Source organism: Ictalurus punctatus, chromosome 5 (assembly GCF_001660625.3).
Source record: "Ictalurus punctatus breed USDA103 chromosome 5, Coco_2.0, whole genome shotgun sequence".
Classification (NCBI taxonomy): Eukaryota; Metazoa; Chordata; class Actinopteri; order Siluriformes; family Ictaluridae; genus Ictalurus; species Ictalurus punctatus.
The window spans coordinates 23,236,270-23,252,463 of NC_030420.2; the positions used below are offsets into that span (position 1 = coordinate 23,236,270).

At 37.7% G+C, this 16,194-nt stretch overlaps 2 protein-coding genes across 2 annotated transcripts in view; one reads left to right on the forward strand and one right to left on the reverse strand.

The window, feature by feature from the left end:
- Nucleotides 1-4,006, reverse strand: part of itpr3 (inositol 1,4,5-trisphosphate receptor, type 3) — a 36,557-nt gene extending 32,551 nt beyond the window's left edge. Inside the window, exons 1-2 of the mRNA XM_017468374.3 lie at nt 3,592-4,006; nt 840-910 (exon numbers count right to left, since the gene is read on the reverse strand). Of these exons, the coding sequence (XP_017323863.1) occupies nt 840-910; nt 3,592-3,683 (163 nt within the window). The 5' untranslated portion in view covers nt 3,684-4,006. The remainder of the gene's footprint in view (nt 1-839; nt 911-3,591) is intronic.
- Nucleotides 4,007-10,880: 6,874 nt separating this feature from the next.
- Nucleotides 10,881-13,756, forward strand: gpr37l1b (G protein-coupled receptor 37 like 1b). The gene is made up of 2 exons (XM_017467279.3): nt 10,881-11,717; nt 12,021-13,756. Exons 1-2 carry the CDS (start codon nt 11,037-11,039, stop codon nt 12,852-12,854), a joined length of 1,515 nt encoding a protein of 504 aa, XP_017322768.1. The 5' UTR covers nt 10,881-11,036; the 3' UTR covers nt 12,855-13,756.
- The last annotated feature ends 2,438 nt before the right edge of the window (nt 13,757-16,194 follow it).

Genomic DNA, 16,194 nt, shown 5'->3' on the forward strand with positions numbered 1-16,194 from the left:
AGTCATACTATCCTATTTACTACCTGAGAATATACTGTTTAATTAATTAAGAATTAATTGAATACATGGAAGATCTAGACATTGTGGATGATGAGGTTAATAATATATATACAGTAGCTGATGTTTGTGTTGTCTGTGACTTGTATGCTATAAAATGCGGGGTTCTCAGTCACTCTTTTTATTTACCTCTGAAGTAATGCATTCTTGTATTTTTTTCACTTATTTGAAAGAGAAAGCAATAAACTTTTTTAAAGGGGAAAAAGGGTTTAAGCTCTTTCAATCTGACGTCATTTGCTGTCCTGAGTAAAAACAATGCACCATCCTTTATTATGGCTTAGAAAGAATTCAAGACCAGTTTTATTTACCTATACTATATTACACACACAAAGAATTTGCCTTGGTAATTGCACATATAATATAATACTAAACCGGCAATGCTAGACTGTTTATAAAGAAGCCAATAAGTACAAGAAATAGATAAGGGTGTAAACTAACCTGCAATAAATAGAATAATTAATATGCACAGATCTGTATTTTAAAGTGAATTATTTTTTGCTGAAAGGGTCTTGCTGCTGTCTGACTGACTAAAGCACACACGTTGCTGTGTTTTTGTATATATTGTATAGAGACAATGGCAAAACAGTGGTTAGAAGTTCATGCTTTTGGTTTAGACCACTTCATTGCTTACCCATTTAGCAGTAAAGGAAATGCATGCTGAAGAGAACACGACCACACTTCACACACTTCAGTGAGAGCTTTTTTTGCATTTGCATTTACACAGTTGTAAAATATAGATAAAAAGAGTATTAAGTAACAGTGAATGAAAGATCCTAAAATACCTCTAAACTTCTTGGGAGGGTTATCCAGGTCTCCTCCTAGAGGTTCCACAACACAGCGGTCATCTACCAACCTGTGCATGCAAAATACAAAAATCACCTGACTTTTCCTGTAAAATACCCATTTACATTACATGGGGAGCTTATTGTTATTGTTCCATTTCCAAAAATATTTCTGCTATGGCCCATACATTCCCCTCCAAAACTACTGGAACAGCAAGGTCAATTCATTCACTTGTGTTATAAGCCAAAGCCATTAGGGTGTGAGATGAAAAGATGGATATCAGATGAGACTTTAGGATTTCAGCTTGTATTTTCTGGTATTTACACCTAGATGTGTTAAACACCTAAAACATAGAACCTTTTGTATCAGACCACCCAATTTTTAGGCAAGCAAAAGTATAGGAACAGGTAAGTCTTTTCAGCCTCTTATAGTTTTTGCTTGTTTCAGGGGGTTTCTCCTTTCGGTCTTCTCTTCAGGAGGTGAAATGCATGCTCAATTGGGTTAATTGGGTGATTGATTTGGCCAGTCTAAAACCTTCTACTTTCCTCCTTGATAAAGTTCTTTGTTGAGATCACAGTGTGTTTTGGATCACTGTCTTGCTGCGTGATGAAGTTCCTCAGAAATAATTTGGATGGATTTCTCTGAAAATTGGCCGACAAAATGTTCCTGTAAACTTCTTAATTCATTCTGTTGCTACTATCATGAGTTACATCATCAATAAAGATTAGTAGGACTGTTCCAGAAGCAGCCATGCGAGCCCAAGCCATGATACTATGACACCATGTTTCACTGATGAGCTTGTATGTTTTGGATCATGAGCAGATCCTTTCTTCCTCCACACTTTGGCCTTTCCATCACTTTGGTAGAGGTTAATCTTGGTTCCAGAAATTTGTGGCTCATCTCGGTATTTCCTCCCAATCTGGCTTTCCAATTCTTACTGCTGATGAGTGGTTTGCATCTTGTGGTATGGCCTCTATATTTCTGCTCTCAAAGTTATATCCGAACATTGGAGCCCTGTGCCCTGTGGAGGTTGTTGGTGATGTCACTGACTGTTTTGGGCTTTTTCTTCACAGCTCTCACAATGTTTCTGTCATCAGTTGTTGTTGTTTTCCAGTGACCCATTCACGGTCTATTGCTTAGTACACCAGTGTGGTGGTGTTTTTTTCAGGACATTCCAAATTGTTTTATTGGCTATATCCAATGTTTGTGCAGTGCCTCTGATTGATTCTCCCTCTTTGCTCAACTTCAAAATGATTTCCCATAAACAGCTCTCTGATTGTCATGTTGGCTTATCCTTGGTAAATACAAATGCAGTCTTCACAGGTGAAACTGAAGGCTGAAAAAAAGATCTTTTGATCTCAAACCCAAATGTCTTCACTCAAAAAAAATAAAAAAAATGTAATTGGCCTTGCCGTTCCAATAGTTTAGTGAGCTGTATATGCATAAATGTGCAAAATGTACTTCTGATACCTGTTTCTACTCTAATCGATGTGCAGTGTGCTTTATGTAACTCAAGTAATAAAAAAAAATAAAATAAATTGAATCTACAAAAAGTAATGGCATGTATGTTGAGTTGTTGGTTAAAGCACAGTCTCTGCAAGGAAGAGACTCATGATTTATGGCATTAATGGCTGACTCAGTTGTTTTCTCTTTCAGCTAGTTTTTAGTTGCTCAGGTAACAAGGCTTTGTCCAAAATCACCAAAGGCATTTCCCCTTGAGTACAGGATAACAGAGAAGTCTGTTCATAAAGAAGAAACAGGTACTGGATTATAGCCAAATATATGCTTTTCAATCCTCAAGCGACTTTTTGAGCTTTAAAGGCATTTGAATAGCAAATTAATTCAGTATTGATATGAATCACATTTTATTTCTATCCACATTAAATTGGTGTTAGTCTCCACTAAATGTGGATTAATGTACAAATAATCTAGACTTGAATCCCAAGAAAACCCTCCGTTGTAGGCTTCTACATAGAATCTTCAATGGTTCCCTGAGAGACAGTGAGTGTGACAGTGGAGTGTAGGGTTAGGGCTAGATTCTGCTAAGAGTGTATAAGAAGCCATTTGTGATTTTTGCAGTTCTAGTTTGTTTTTGTACTTTTTTTTCCTCACGTATTTGTCGATCATTGATACTTTTCTTAATGCATGTATTAATACACGAGTTATCAGTTCGATGAAAGTGACACTATGAGTCACTTTCCAGTCATGACTGTCGCTGAAATCAACTTCCATTCCATTCCATCTTTCCATTTATTTTTTGTCAACAATGACAGGCACATTTGACAACAGATACAGCACTAATCTAAAACTAATCACAAGCAGCAGACTGCACTGTCCGAAAAGATGAGGTCAACTAAAACCCTAAACCTTCTTTGGTTAATCCAGTTTAGAAGCTTTTGACAGAAGGTTTGCTTTCCAGGAACTCTACAGACTAGAATAGTTTTCCACACCAGCAACAGAGCCAATTAGTCACAGAGAGTAAAGCAGAAGTCTGAATTCATCCTGTAGGGCTGCTGCTTTACTCTCTGTGACTAATTGACTAAAGAGTCAGTGTGGAACTTTTTTTTTTATTTAAGGGGGACACTGACTGACTTTTTTTTTAATTATTAAAAACAAAAGTAACTCATACACCTGAGCAATAATACTGTATATCAAAACACAGCTGACTAGGGACCATAATCAACTATAGTTCATCTTCAAGATTAAATGACTTTATACAATTTACTGAATGAAAACATAGAAGTCACTTACCCCAAGGTGCTTATAAAGCCATTAACTGTCCCTTCTGCATAGAGAGACACGATGTCCCCTATGTGCAAGAAACTTGACATAGAATCCGACATTGTTTTGGTGTTAAAAGAGCAATGCACTCATTAAAGAAAACCTAATAAACGATGCCCGTGTTGTGTTAATTTCTTGAATCACTCGACACACTCCCTAGGTCTTAAAACTCTTCCTGATACAGTAGGTCCCCGCGCGAGACCGGTCCCGGGCACGCGCACAAATCCATTCCCCAAAGTTTATCTGACAAACATTGTACACTGAAATAAATGCAAATGTTGAGGAAACGTGAAATATCCACGCCAGGATAAAAGTTCTGCCGGCCGAGAACTCAGACAAAGTCAGCGATGTAATACTCCGCCTTCAGGAGCTCAACCAGGAAGCAAGTGCAAGTCAAAACACGCTAAATGCACACACGGGTGGAGGGGGGTTGTTAAGAAAATGGATGCGACCGCAGAGTCTTCGCAAAACTAGACGTGTGCAGGAAAAACAAACAAAACAAAACAAAAAACAGACAGTTATGCATAATTATAAGGTTGTAATGTAATGTCTTGCTCTCAAATTCTACACTGACAGATCCTCAGATTATCAACACAATAATCCACCAACATAAAATAACCAGGCAACAGCAGTTCTGTTATCAAAAAATTATATCATAGGTCACTTAGTATATTATAAAATCAAACAAATTAATACACATGGGGAAAGCAGATCCGTCTAATTAAGTTGTAAGAATACACAATGATACACTTGTACTTGTTCCACACACACTATGCTGAAAATGGTATCTACTGATAAACTTAGTAATGGGCTATACTTTTTTTTTATGTGATTTTGCATAAATACATTAGGTCAGTTTCATTGGAGTGTACTATAAGGTCACAGTCTCTCAGAAGCAACACAACGCCTTACATGTTCTATTATTCTTCCTGAAGACTTCCTGTTAAACTCACAGGACTATAAAGTAGAATACAACGGAAAGTCCAACCATAGAGCCACTCACACAGGATTAGGTCGGCATAGAGCATTTCCTCTGACCTTAAAATGTCATTTATAGTTACATTGTATGCATTTTGCACAGCACATTTAGAAAAGTTACAGTGTGTGCAAGCTGGATCAACATAACTTGTGGTTATTCACAAAAAGCTCCTTTGGTTCACAGCTAAGTGGGTGGTGGCATAGACTTTCACACTGCTATATATATGCACTGCTGTGTATATATATAGTGCTACAGTTAGCATACTGAAAAAAGAACCATATTTTTTGATTAAAAATGATCAAATCTATGTTCCACATAGTTGAACAGAAAATATAAATTTGAGGGTGAAATGCAAAATGACACCTGTGAGAGAGGCCTGCCCTAAAACCCATCTGAGTTTCAATATATTCAAATGAGTTGTCAAGCAAATTCATAGTCAAAACAAGCCGGCAAGCCTAGAGTGTAGTGATTTAAAAGCAATGTTTATGTAAGGTCTATGCTTTGTAGACTAGAATAGAATGACTTTAGCTCAAAACATTAGCTCAAAAGCTCTATTATTGTCAGTAGAGTTCCTGCTTATGGTTATATTATCTCAACACTTTTACTTCTAGCCACCCTCTCTGCTTCACTTTATAAGTGAGAGGCTTTTAATGGGTTTAACATGCAGTGCTGCTCAAAACAGGATGTTAAAAAGGAAATATGTAATTGTTTCTATGAATAGAGCTAAATTTCGTTTGGTTATTTAATAGAAAAGAATTAGAAAGTAATTGTGCCTTGCCCCAATATGTCTCAACAACTTTTCCTGACTGGCACCTTGATGGCCCAGAGTGGAAGGAATGAATGAATTTTGATTATTACATTTTGGCAAGGCCTCTGGGAGGTGGTCCAAACAGAGCTTGTCTGTTGTTAGTCCCTCAACCATTTCTCTCTTGATCAGACTGAATAACTTCTGAATCCATGGAAATGGACTGAAACATTCTATTCTCAGAGGAACATGCCAGAGGGATATGGGAGGGCTTGTGTCTTTACTGTGGGTGCTCCAGATACCTGCAATCAAGCTGCCCAAGGAGACCTGGACCTCAGAGTCAATTGGGAAGTATCTCCGCACATGATATAGCTAACTTATCTAATCAAAAATCACATAGGTGACACAAGGGCCACACTGAGGCAGCTTCTAGATAGAAGGTTCTGGGGCAGCTGGACCCATCACTGCACTTTGTCTTGTGCACCTTTGAGTGGGAGTAGCGGCCAGGGTCTCGCAAACTTAAGAAGTCCTGGCTAAGCTACACCCCATCACTTAGTTCTCTAATAAGCTGTCTGTGGCTGAGAAGAATTACAATTTGGATAATCAGGGACTTTTAGCCATGAAGCTGGCTCACCATAACCTGGAGTACATCAGAGAGGCCCATTATCTGTGTCCATATCAATCCCTGCAAGACAATTTCCCCTAAGAAAGGTCATCACCTGCAATCATGGTTGAAGGATCCCTGGCTTATTCTGTGAGAGCCCACCTGAACTCCAGTGTCTGGTGGACTGGAAGGATTACAATCTAAAGGAGCACTCATATATCCCATATGGAGATGTCCTGGGCCTTAATCATCTTTAAGATGAGTTCCATCAATGACACCCTGATCACCCAGCTCTATATAGGCAATGTTGACCTTAGGACTGTCACATCAGAAGTGGGACCTAGGACGGGGGCTTCTGTAACAAATTCCATTTCCCAGCAGTTCACTCCTAGTACTCTGTCTGCCCTGATACCTGCAGCTCATTTCCTCCTCATTAAGAACTCTTTAAAGCACACACCTGCTTTCAGTCTTTGAACAACACTGTACCTACAATGTGCTGTTGCTCAACCATTTCTATGCCTTTGATTTCTTTGGTCATGTTCCAAGATTCATTCCTAAGCTCTGTTAATGCCATGTTGTAAATTTCATTTTATAATTAACAGTAGTCTGAATGGTTCATGTACTGTACAAGCTTAGTTTTTTCACAGGTGCTCTGCCACCACTAATCCTCAGGAAAAACCTGGTTTAGACTTTGCTCTAAACTCCATATATCCACTGGCACTTAGACAGATATCTGAGATCACTATTTACAACTTTTCATGATGTGTTCATTAAATTTAACTGTGATAAAATGCTAGGGAGAGATATAGAGTGGAAATACAGTCATCTGAAAAAATAAGTACATCCCGTGGAAATCGTCGGCTTTTTTGACATATTTGGACAATTTGACCATCTTTGAAACAGTGCCTATTAATAATGTTGATATACTTGAACAAAACCACAAGGAAAAAAGCATTTTCAATCATTTATTGAACAGAAATATCAATAGATGAGATATTCCTCTGTGGAAAAAGTAAGTACACCCTCTGCCTTAGAAGCTAGTATAGCCCCTTTCAGCAGAAATAACTTGTCGCCATTTTTACATAGTTGTCCACCAGTCTCTGACACCTGCTTGCTGGAAATTTTGACCTTTCTTCCATGCAATATTCTTTCAACTGCAAGATTTTTGAGGATTTTCTTTTGCCCATTTCAAATGCCCCCACAACATTTCAATGGGATTCAAATCCAGGCTTTAACTAGGCCATTCCATAACCCTCAATTTCTTCTTTTTGGGCCATTCCTTGGTGGATTTGCTAGTGTACTTAGGATCGTTATTGTGTTGAAAGGTCCACTTTTGGTTCAACTTCAACTTTTGGACAAATGGCCTACATATTGAATCAATGAATGCAAGGTGCCCAGTCCCTGAGGCAGCAAAGCAACCCCAAATCATAACATTTCCACCACCATGCTTCACAGTTGGTATGAGGTGCTTCTCCTGAAAAGTTGTCTTTGGTCAGTGTCAAACATGTCTGCTATTACTGTGGCCAAACAACTCTATCTTTGATTCATCTGTCCAGAGTACATTATTCCAAAAGGCCTGGTCTTTGTGCAATCTTTTTTGTGATTGTAGAAGCCTGCACTTTGACACCAACAGTTGCAAGACTAACTAGCAGATCCTGTGATTAAATTTTGGGTTTCTAGGAGACTTGTGTTTGCATTAGACAAACTGTGCATTAGACAAACTGGCTGAATTAAAACTGTGCATTAGACAAACTGGCTGAATGCTGGAATGGCCAGTCCTGGACAAACTGGCAGTCATTGGAAATCTGCACCATTTGTAGATTATTTTCCTTACAGTGGAATGATGTATTTAAAATCATTTTGAGATCTTTTTAAATCCCTTTCCAGACTCATAGGCACCCACAACCATTTTTTGAAGGTCTTACAGAACTCTTTAGCTCTTGGCATGATGACACCACACACCTCAATAGCAAAGGGAACACCAGACACTAGATACTATATGAGAGGGGTATAAATAAGACAGGTTCCACCTGCACTCCCTAAGCAAGTTCTAATCACTGACGCCCAATCTTGAACAACTGATGCTAATTTTATGGATTTGAAGGTGTGATGAATGTAGGGGTGTACTTACTTGATAGAGTGTAATACCTTTATTAATAGGCACTGTTTCAAAGAGGAACAAATTATCCAAATATATAAATATACTTATCCAAATATGTAAAATAAATAAATAAATAAATAAAAAAATAAAAAAATATTAAACTACAAGTACTTATTTTTTTTCAAATGACTCTATCTATGATCTATGAAAAAGAAAGAAAAACAATGTCAGAGTTGAAAGAAGGCTCTTTTTCACAGGTAATTAGATGTTATCAGGAAACACAGTGCTAAAATATCATGTGTGCGCATGTGTGTGTGTGTGTGTGTGTGTGTGTGTGTGTGTGTGTGTGTGTGTGTGTGTGTGTGCAGGATCTAAGGCTCCTACAGCTTTTACCTTTACACAAGTAAAGTATCCTTATTGACACAGCCAGATGTCAAAGAGGGCCCAGCCCTCTTACTAAACAGTAGTTCTGGCAGATTGCCCTTGTTTTAGTCATGAGATTAGCAATATTCTGTTAATCATCTAGTAGGTGGATTAAACTATTACTTACTTATCCTCATTTTGTTGACTGGAAACAAGCCTAATGAGTACTGTAATTCTTCTAACTAGTATTTGACCAGTTAAATAGTCGGTCTCTTACTAAAAGTGTGCCCTGGTTAGACTGCCCTTTCAGAAACTGTAATGGTTGTGAATAGTTGTAAATTTTATGTAATGGTGCTTTCAAATATTGCACCTAAACTCTAAGATGTCATTAAAAACAAGATCTTAGAAATGGTGGAATTCTGAAAATAAATACAGTTTAATGTGTTTGAATTGAGTTAATCTCTCTCTCTCTCTCTCTCTCTCTCTCTCTCTCTCTCTCTCTCTCTCTCTCTCTCTCTCTCTCTGAAAGACAAAAGCTAATGATTATTTCACTTCCCAGACTGGGATAAGGGGCTATTAAATATTGATGATTAGATCATGGGTGTCCTACATGCAATGCCCTCAACTAATATTGGCACCCTTGGTAAATATGAGCAAAGAAGGCTGTGGAATTTTTTTCTTTATTGTTTAAACTTTTGATCTTTTGTTAAAAAAATTCACAAACATACTCTGCCCTCATGGATATCAAACAATTGCAAACAAAACACAGGTTTATTCCCCAAACAAATCTTTGTTAAATATAGGTGTGCAGCAATTATTGGCACCCTTTTAGTCAATACTGCTACCTCCCTTTGCCAAGATAACAGCTCTGAGTCTTCTCCTATAATGCCTGATGAGGTTGGAGAATACATGGCAAGGGAGCTGAGACCATTCCTCCATACAGAATCTCTCCAGATCCTTAAAATTTCTAGGTCCTCGCTGGTGGACTCTCTTCAGTTCACCCCACAAGTTTTCTATGGGTGTACTAAAAACATCTAAAAATGTAAAAAAAAAAAATAAATAAAAATAATTATATATATATATATATATATATATATATATATATATATATATATATATATGTATATATATATATTTAACAATAATAATAATAATAAGAAGAAGAAGAAGAAGAAGAAATAGATAGATAGATAATAATAATTAAAAAATGTAGGTGTACTAAAAAAAATTACAAATATCAATGGGAATATATTTTTCTCATGTGAATTCATAGGGGTGCCAATAATCATTGCACATATATATTTAACAAAGTTTTTTTTTAAAAATTATATATAAACCTGTGTTTTGTTTGCAATTGTTTGATATCCATGAGGGCAGAGTATGTTTGTGATTTTTTTTAACAAAAGATCAAAAGTTTAAACAATAAAGACAATTTTTCACAGCCTTCTTTGCTCATATTTACCCATGGATGCCAATATTAGCCGAGAGCACTGTATATACTACAAATACTAGATACTAAAAACAACTAAGACCGGGTTATATAGTGTTGACAGATACAGTGTTGACACAGTCTTGTCAAACAGACCATAGCTAGAATACATTTACGTAAACCTATGTGCATTAGCCATCTTTAATATTTAATGTGTTTCCCTGTTACAGACTACACTAAAGGCGTTTTGCTGCTGCTGCTGCTGTTGTTGAAATCATAAAGTTTGTATACTCATAAATGCTAGTTATAGGAATGTCAAAGTAGGACAAATCCCTTTAACAGAACATAAAAAAGTTTTAGAATTTAAAAATTGTTCACAAAAATGGTTCAGTAGACAGTAGTGCAGTACATCCTTACTTTCACTTTCTGCAAACACCTAGAACAAAATGGTACAAAATGACTAGTCAATGTATTAATTAATAGTATTGCCCACGTCAGGCACTGCCCTCTTCTGACAAATCACAGCAACTACAATGCAGGACATCCACTCAGTCTATCAGTAATGTTATAGTGTGAAATCACGCATAATACTAATTAATACATTGCAAATGATCTACTTAAATCTGATGTAAAAAATGGCGTATTGTCATGGCAAGTCATTAGTACCTTCTATATCTGTATACTATATAGTCAAAAAGTACAAGTGTGCAAACAGGAACTTATGAGACTTAGACTGTGTCTGAGTCCTGAAAACTAATTGGAAGGCTATTCCATAATATGTGGGTTTTGTAAAATAAAGCTCTTCCCCCTGCTGTAGCCTTCAAATGACCTATGACGTTTCAGTGTAAAATAACCAATTTGGTTACTACGATTTCATGGTACATACAAAAAGTAATGTTCAGATATATTACGTTTACCAGCAGAGGGCCTTATTCCACTGATTCTTTGCAACAGAAAGGAGGAGTGGAGGCGTTCCTCTGTTGAACAGTAATGAAGAAGACCAGCCTTCCATGGATGTGCAAAGAGAGCTGAGTTCTGACAGACAAGACTGCAGATACCACATGGTCTCTGGCATGAGGGATCTTAAGCTTTGGTTACATTGGGTCTACATTTTGCCCTTTATTTCAAACTCTACAGCTTCAGTGTGAACTGCAATCACCCAGTTTGGAAAGTAGTTTAAGCCTTTTTTTGAAGATGGAGAAGTGCAGTTCGAGATTGATTTATGTACTGACCCTAGTCATGTTTTTGAGTGTCTGTGCTTCTGAAACAAAAACCAAGGCAAAGAGTGTAACATCTCCATGGAACCAGCAAGAAGATCAAGTGGTTTTTGATCAAAAAAAGATCACTGGGGATGCTGGACTTAGTGACTTTGATCAAGATGAATTCCATATGGCGATGTCAAAAGGAGATTATATGGAGGATGCAGATGGAGGTTCTGTGCACACACCAGCTGAGTTTTCTGGCACTCACCCGACTACAGCACCTCAGTCAAACCTACCAAATTTGAGTCTGACATCTAATGTAGAAAAAGATGGCAGTGCCGATGGAATCCTCACTAAAAACAATGTCACAGAACAAGACATCACAAGGATCTACAACCCTCTGTTCCCAGTGACAAACAGCTCTTACAGTGCCTATGGGATTCTGTTTCTGGCATTTGTAGTGTTTGCTGTAGGGATTGTGGGTAATCTTGCTGTCATGTGCATTGTTTGGCATAACTACTTCATGAGGAGTGCATGGAACTACATCCTGGCCAGCCTGGCTTTCTGGGACTTCCTGGTCCTGTGTTTCTGCCTGCCTGTGGTGGTGTTTAATGAACTCACCCACAAACGGCTACTGGGGGATTTTTCTTGCAAGGTTGTACCCTACATGGAGGTGGGTCTGAGTCCCAGATTAGGAATAATCAAAAGTTAAATTTCTTAAATAATGTTTAAATTGTAAGAAATTAGATGAAAATATATGCAGTATCTTTACCATGTAACATGTCTAAAGCCAATATGAAGAAATATAGAAAAGAGGACACAAAATATTGGTCCATCATGATTTATGTTTGGATCTTCAGCACTTGATTCACTTTGTCATCACTGCTTTATTCCAAAGAAATCTACAAGACCTGAAAGAATGCATTATTGAAGGTAGGACATTAACATCTGTTAACCTCTTTATGTACATATACAGGTGACATCACTAGGCGTGACATCCTTCAGTCTGTGTGCACTTGGTATCGACCGTTTTCATGCAGCCACCAGCTCCCTCCCGAAGACCCGGCGAGTGGAGCATTGCCAGTCTGTCCTGGCCAAACTGGCAGTGGTGTGGGTCGGTTCCATGGTCCTTGCAGCCCCAGAGCTGCTCATATGGCAGCTACAACAAGTCAAATCCCCTTCTCTGGGTGTCCAGATGGATGTCTGCATCATGAGCCCGTACCCAAACCTCCCAGAATCTATTTACTCCCTGATCATCAACTACCATGACACTCGCATCTGGTGGTACTTTGGCTGTTACTTCTGCCTGCCTGTAGTCTTCACCTTGCTTTGTCAGCTGGCCACCTGCCATGTCTCCAGCGATAGTGGAAGCTTTGGTAAGCGGACCGAAGAGCGTTCTCCATCCACAAAGCAGAAACTTCAACATGCACAGCAGGTTGAACGGCAACTGAACTGTACCGTCATGGCACTGGCTGTGGTTTATGGGGTGTGTGCACTGCCTGAGAACGTATGCAACCTTACACTAACATACGCTTCTATACAGCCATCCAAGGACGTTTTGGCTCTCCTCACTCTGATAAATCAGTTTTTCTTATTCTTTAAGTCATCTGTGACGCCAGTGCTCTTGCTGTGTCTGTGTAAGACTCTGGGCCAGGCATTTATGGACTGCTGTTGCTGCTGCTGTGAGGAATGCCAACCTAGCACCTCCTCTTCCTCCCAAAACATTACTGAAAGCAAGCATGAGATGTCCTCATCTATTTTCTTTGACAAAGCCAAGGACAGCACGACCATATTGTCTATTGGCAGCTGAGTCAGCAGACCTTGCTTTGAAGTGATAAGGTCACAAGATGACCATGAATTATTTCTCACATCCACTTTCATCACATCTCTTATTAGTGACCATGAGTTTTTTTTCCCCCAGGCTCACTGTCTGATGGGAAAATTCATTGAGCTCTTAGATGGTGCTAGAAATGGTCCCTTTGCTGCTCTGAAGCTTATTTTAAAAGGAGGAAGAATTCAGCATGCTTAAACAATCAGCATAAGCAGTACTTACAGGCAGAACCCACTTCAAACACAAATTTAGTTCCTTAGCTTGACTAGCACCGTTTTGTCATAAATTTAAAGATACTGTAATATTCTCGCAAAATAGATTTGGGTTTTGTACTTTAAATCATTAACATTTTCTGTCAACATGTCAAGCCTCTATAGACTGTTAGCTCATATGGTCTGTCACACTGTTTGTCAGCTTTGTATAAAAATTGTGACTTTTATTAGAAGTTCTTTTAGTGATGATTTAGTGATGATTTTCAACATTTTCTAAATACCTGACCAGCAATGAATAATTCATATAAATTTAATTTGTTCAGATAGGTATATCTTTTCAAGATACTCATTTTTGAGACATGGGGTTGTTCATGTAACAAATAGCGCTGGTTAATAATTGATGCCATAGTTTTGTTTTTATGTAACAGCTTGTCTAGTTTGTGTACTCTTAATTATAAAATGTTGTACATGCACTGAATTGTTTTATTAGATTGTAAATAAACTTAAGAAACACAAAACCTGAAAGTGCTGATGGCACCATTTGAAGGTTGTTGTTGTTGTTGTTTTATGTGAAGCTTCAATTGGCACAAAAAACAATTAAAAGTGCCTGTTACAGTTAATTACTAAATTAAATAAAGTTATTGAATTAACAAGTACTTTATCTACACAGATCCAACTAACATCTGTGAGGGTTTATTTTTCACTTTAAGTGTATGAAATGTAATCAGAGCCTAAACAAATGTGCAGCAGAATGTGCAAGTATCAGGAGCTTATTCTGAATCGTATGTATTTCTGTTGATGCCTAAGTGCCGAGTTTGGTCTGCACAGGCTTGGTTGGTTTCTTCTTTCCCATAAGGTTCTCATTGTTCTGAAAAGAAGATGGAAGCTTCCACTGAATATCAATGTCCGGACTACAGCTGAGTTGCCAAGAGACCACCAAAAATTCACATGCGCTTCAGACTGGCCAATAGTGAACACAAAACCCTTGGGTTTTCCCACCTTTCTTGGTTGTCACAGGAACCAGAGCTCATCTGTTAATAGCATGATGTTTGTATGCTTTCATGTTCGACTGTTAAATTAAGTGTGCAAATTACTTTGAACAATTATTTTTACAGACTATCTCACTATAAACCAGCATAGTAACAAGTAGACAGGGCTGTAGATTACATGTGTAATAGAATAAAAATAATTTGATTTTCCATCAAAGAGAACTATTTGTTACATAGAGACATGCCTGTTCCTGTAAAGAGGTTTTGTACAGGTTGACCTCTTTGGACTCCTAGCCTTGGCCTGCGTTCAGTAGCTGTCAGGGATTGGGAATACGAAAAAGAGAATGAGCAGCCTCATTAGAGAGTTGGATCTTTATGGATGGAGCTCTACTGGCACTAATGACTGAGATGGAACAGACTAATCTCTGTTCCCTATAATGAAACTCAGCCCAAATCAGGTCCTGAATAAATGAATAATAATAATAATAATAATAATAATAATAATAATAATAATGATATGTGACTAATTACAGTACTAGTCAAATATTTTGGCATAGCTACACTTATATTTTCCTTCTTTTTTTTTTTTTTTTTTTCAATTTTAGAATCGTAATAAAGATATAGTCAAAACTATGAAATCACAAAGAACTTTTAATTGTCTTATGTAAAAACTTAACAACAAAAGACTTTCATTTCAAGCCTGTTAGAAAATTAGGACCCTTAACCATCAAAAGAACTCCTGAGAAACCCCTTTTTCTAAGAGTGTACTCATATTAGGAAGTTCTTTATTTGTATTAATTTCCACACTTGTGAACAATAATGAAAATACCAGATTATAAAATCATATACATGGAGTTACCCAGTGACCAAAAAGTGTTTTAAATAAAATCCAAACAACACAATTAGAAAAAGGTCAATCTAGCACACTAAAGCCTGCAAACAGTGTCTAAAGGTTCCAGCTAGAAGCCTTTTAGAAAGATTTTAGATAAAGGTATAGTCATAACAATGAGCAATCATGGACAAACACACAATGTGAAAAACAATGAGCAACCAAACATAGAAAAGAAATACACAGTACAGTCACTGACAAAATGCATTATAACAGATTAGGACAGATAACAGTTACAGTTACTGTCTGTGTGAAGTTACACATGTTCTCCCCATGTCCATGTGGGTTTCCTCAATGTTCTCCAGTTTCCTCCCATATCCCAAATCCCCAAACCATGCTGGGATGTCGATTAGCTATGCTAAATTGCTCTTAGCTATGAATGAGCATGTGAATGAGTTTGTGTGTGTGTGTGTGTGTGTGTGTGTGTGTGTGTGTGTATAGGTTCCCTACAATGGACTGGGGTCTCAACTGCCTCATGCCCAATGTTCCCCGGATACTGGTTACTGAAAATGCATGCATGAATGAAAACACCCTACACCCTTTGAAAAACAATTGAAGGTTTTATCCTTCTGGGAACCCTTTAAATAACACATATGGAATTACTAATTAACCATGTTACTGCAAAAAGGTGAACAAATTAAAAACTACACTGGTAGAAAAAAATGGGTTCCTTTTCACAAAAGGGTTCCAAGTAGAATTACTTTAGAAAGATAAATTAATTAACCATCAAATACCAACCCCTTTTTCTGAGTGTATCTCATATTTTAAAGTACATTGTATACATCAATTTACTCTCTGTGTGTGTGTGTGTGTGTGTGTGTGTGTGTGTGTGTGTGTGTGTGTGTGTGTGTGTGTGTGTGTGTGTGTGTGTGTGTGTGTGTGTGTGTGTGTGTGTGTGTGTGTGTGATACACGTTTCTATTGTTCTGCATAAATTTGACCTAAAACGCCACCAGATCTAACCAGATCTGTGAGTGGCAAAAGTATGTGAACCTTTGTTTTCAGTATCTGGTGTGACCCCTTTGTGCAGCAATAACTGCAACTAAATGTTTCTGGTAACTGTTTATGGAGGAATTTTAGCCCATTCCTCAGTACAGAATAGCTTCAACTCTGGGATGTTGATGGGTTTCCTCAATGAACTGCTTGCTTCAGGTGCTTCCACAACATTTCTATTGGATTAAGGTCAGCACTTTGACTTGGCCACTGCAAACCATTAAGTTTATTCTTCTTT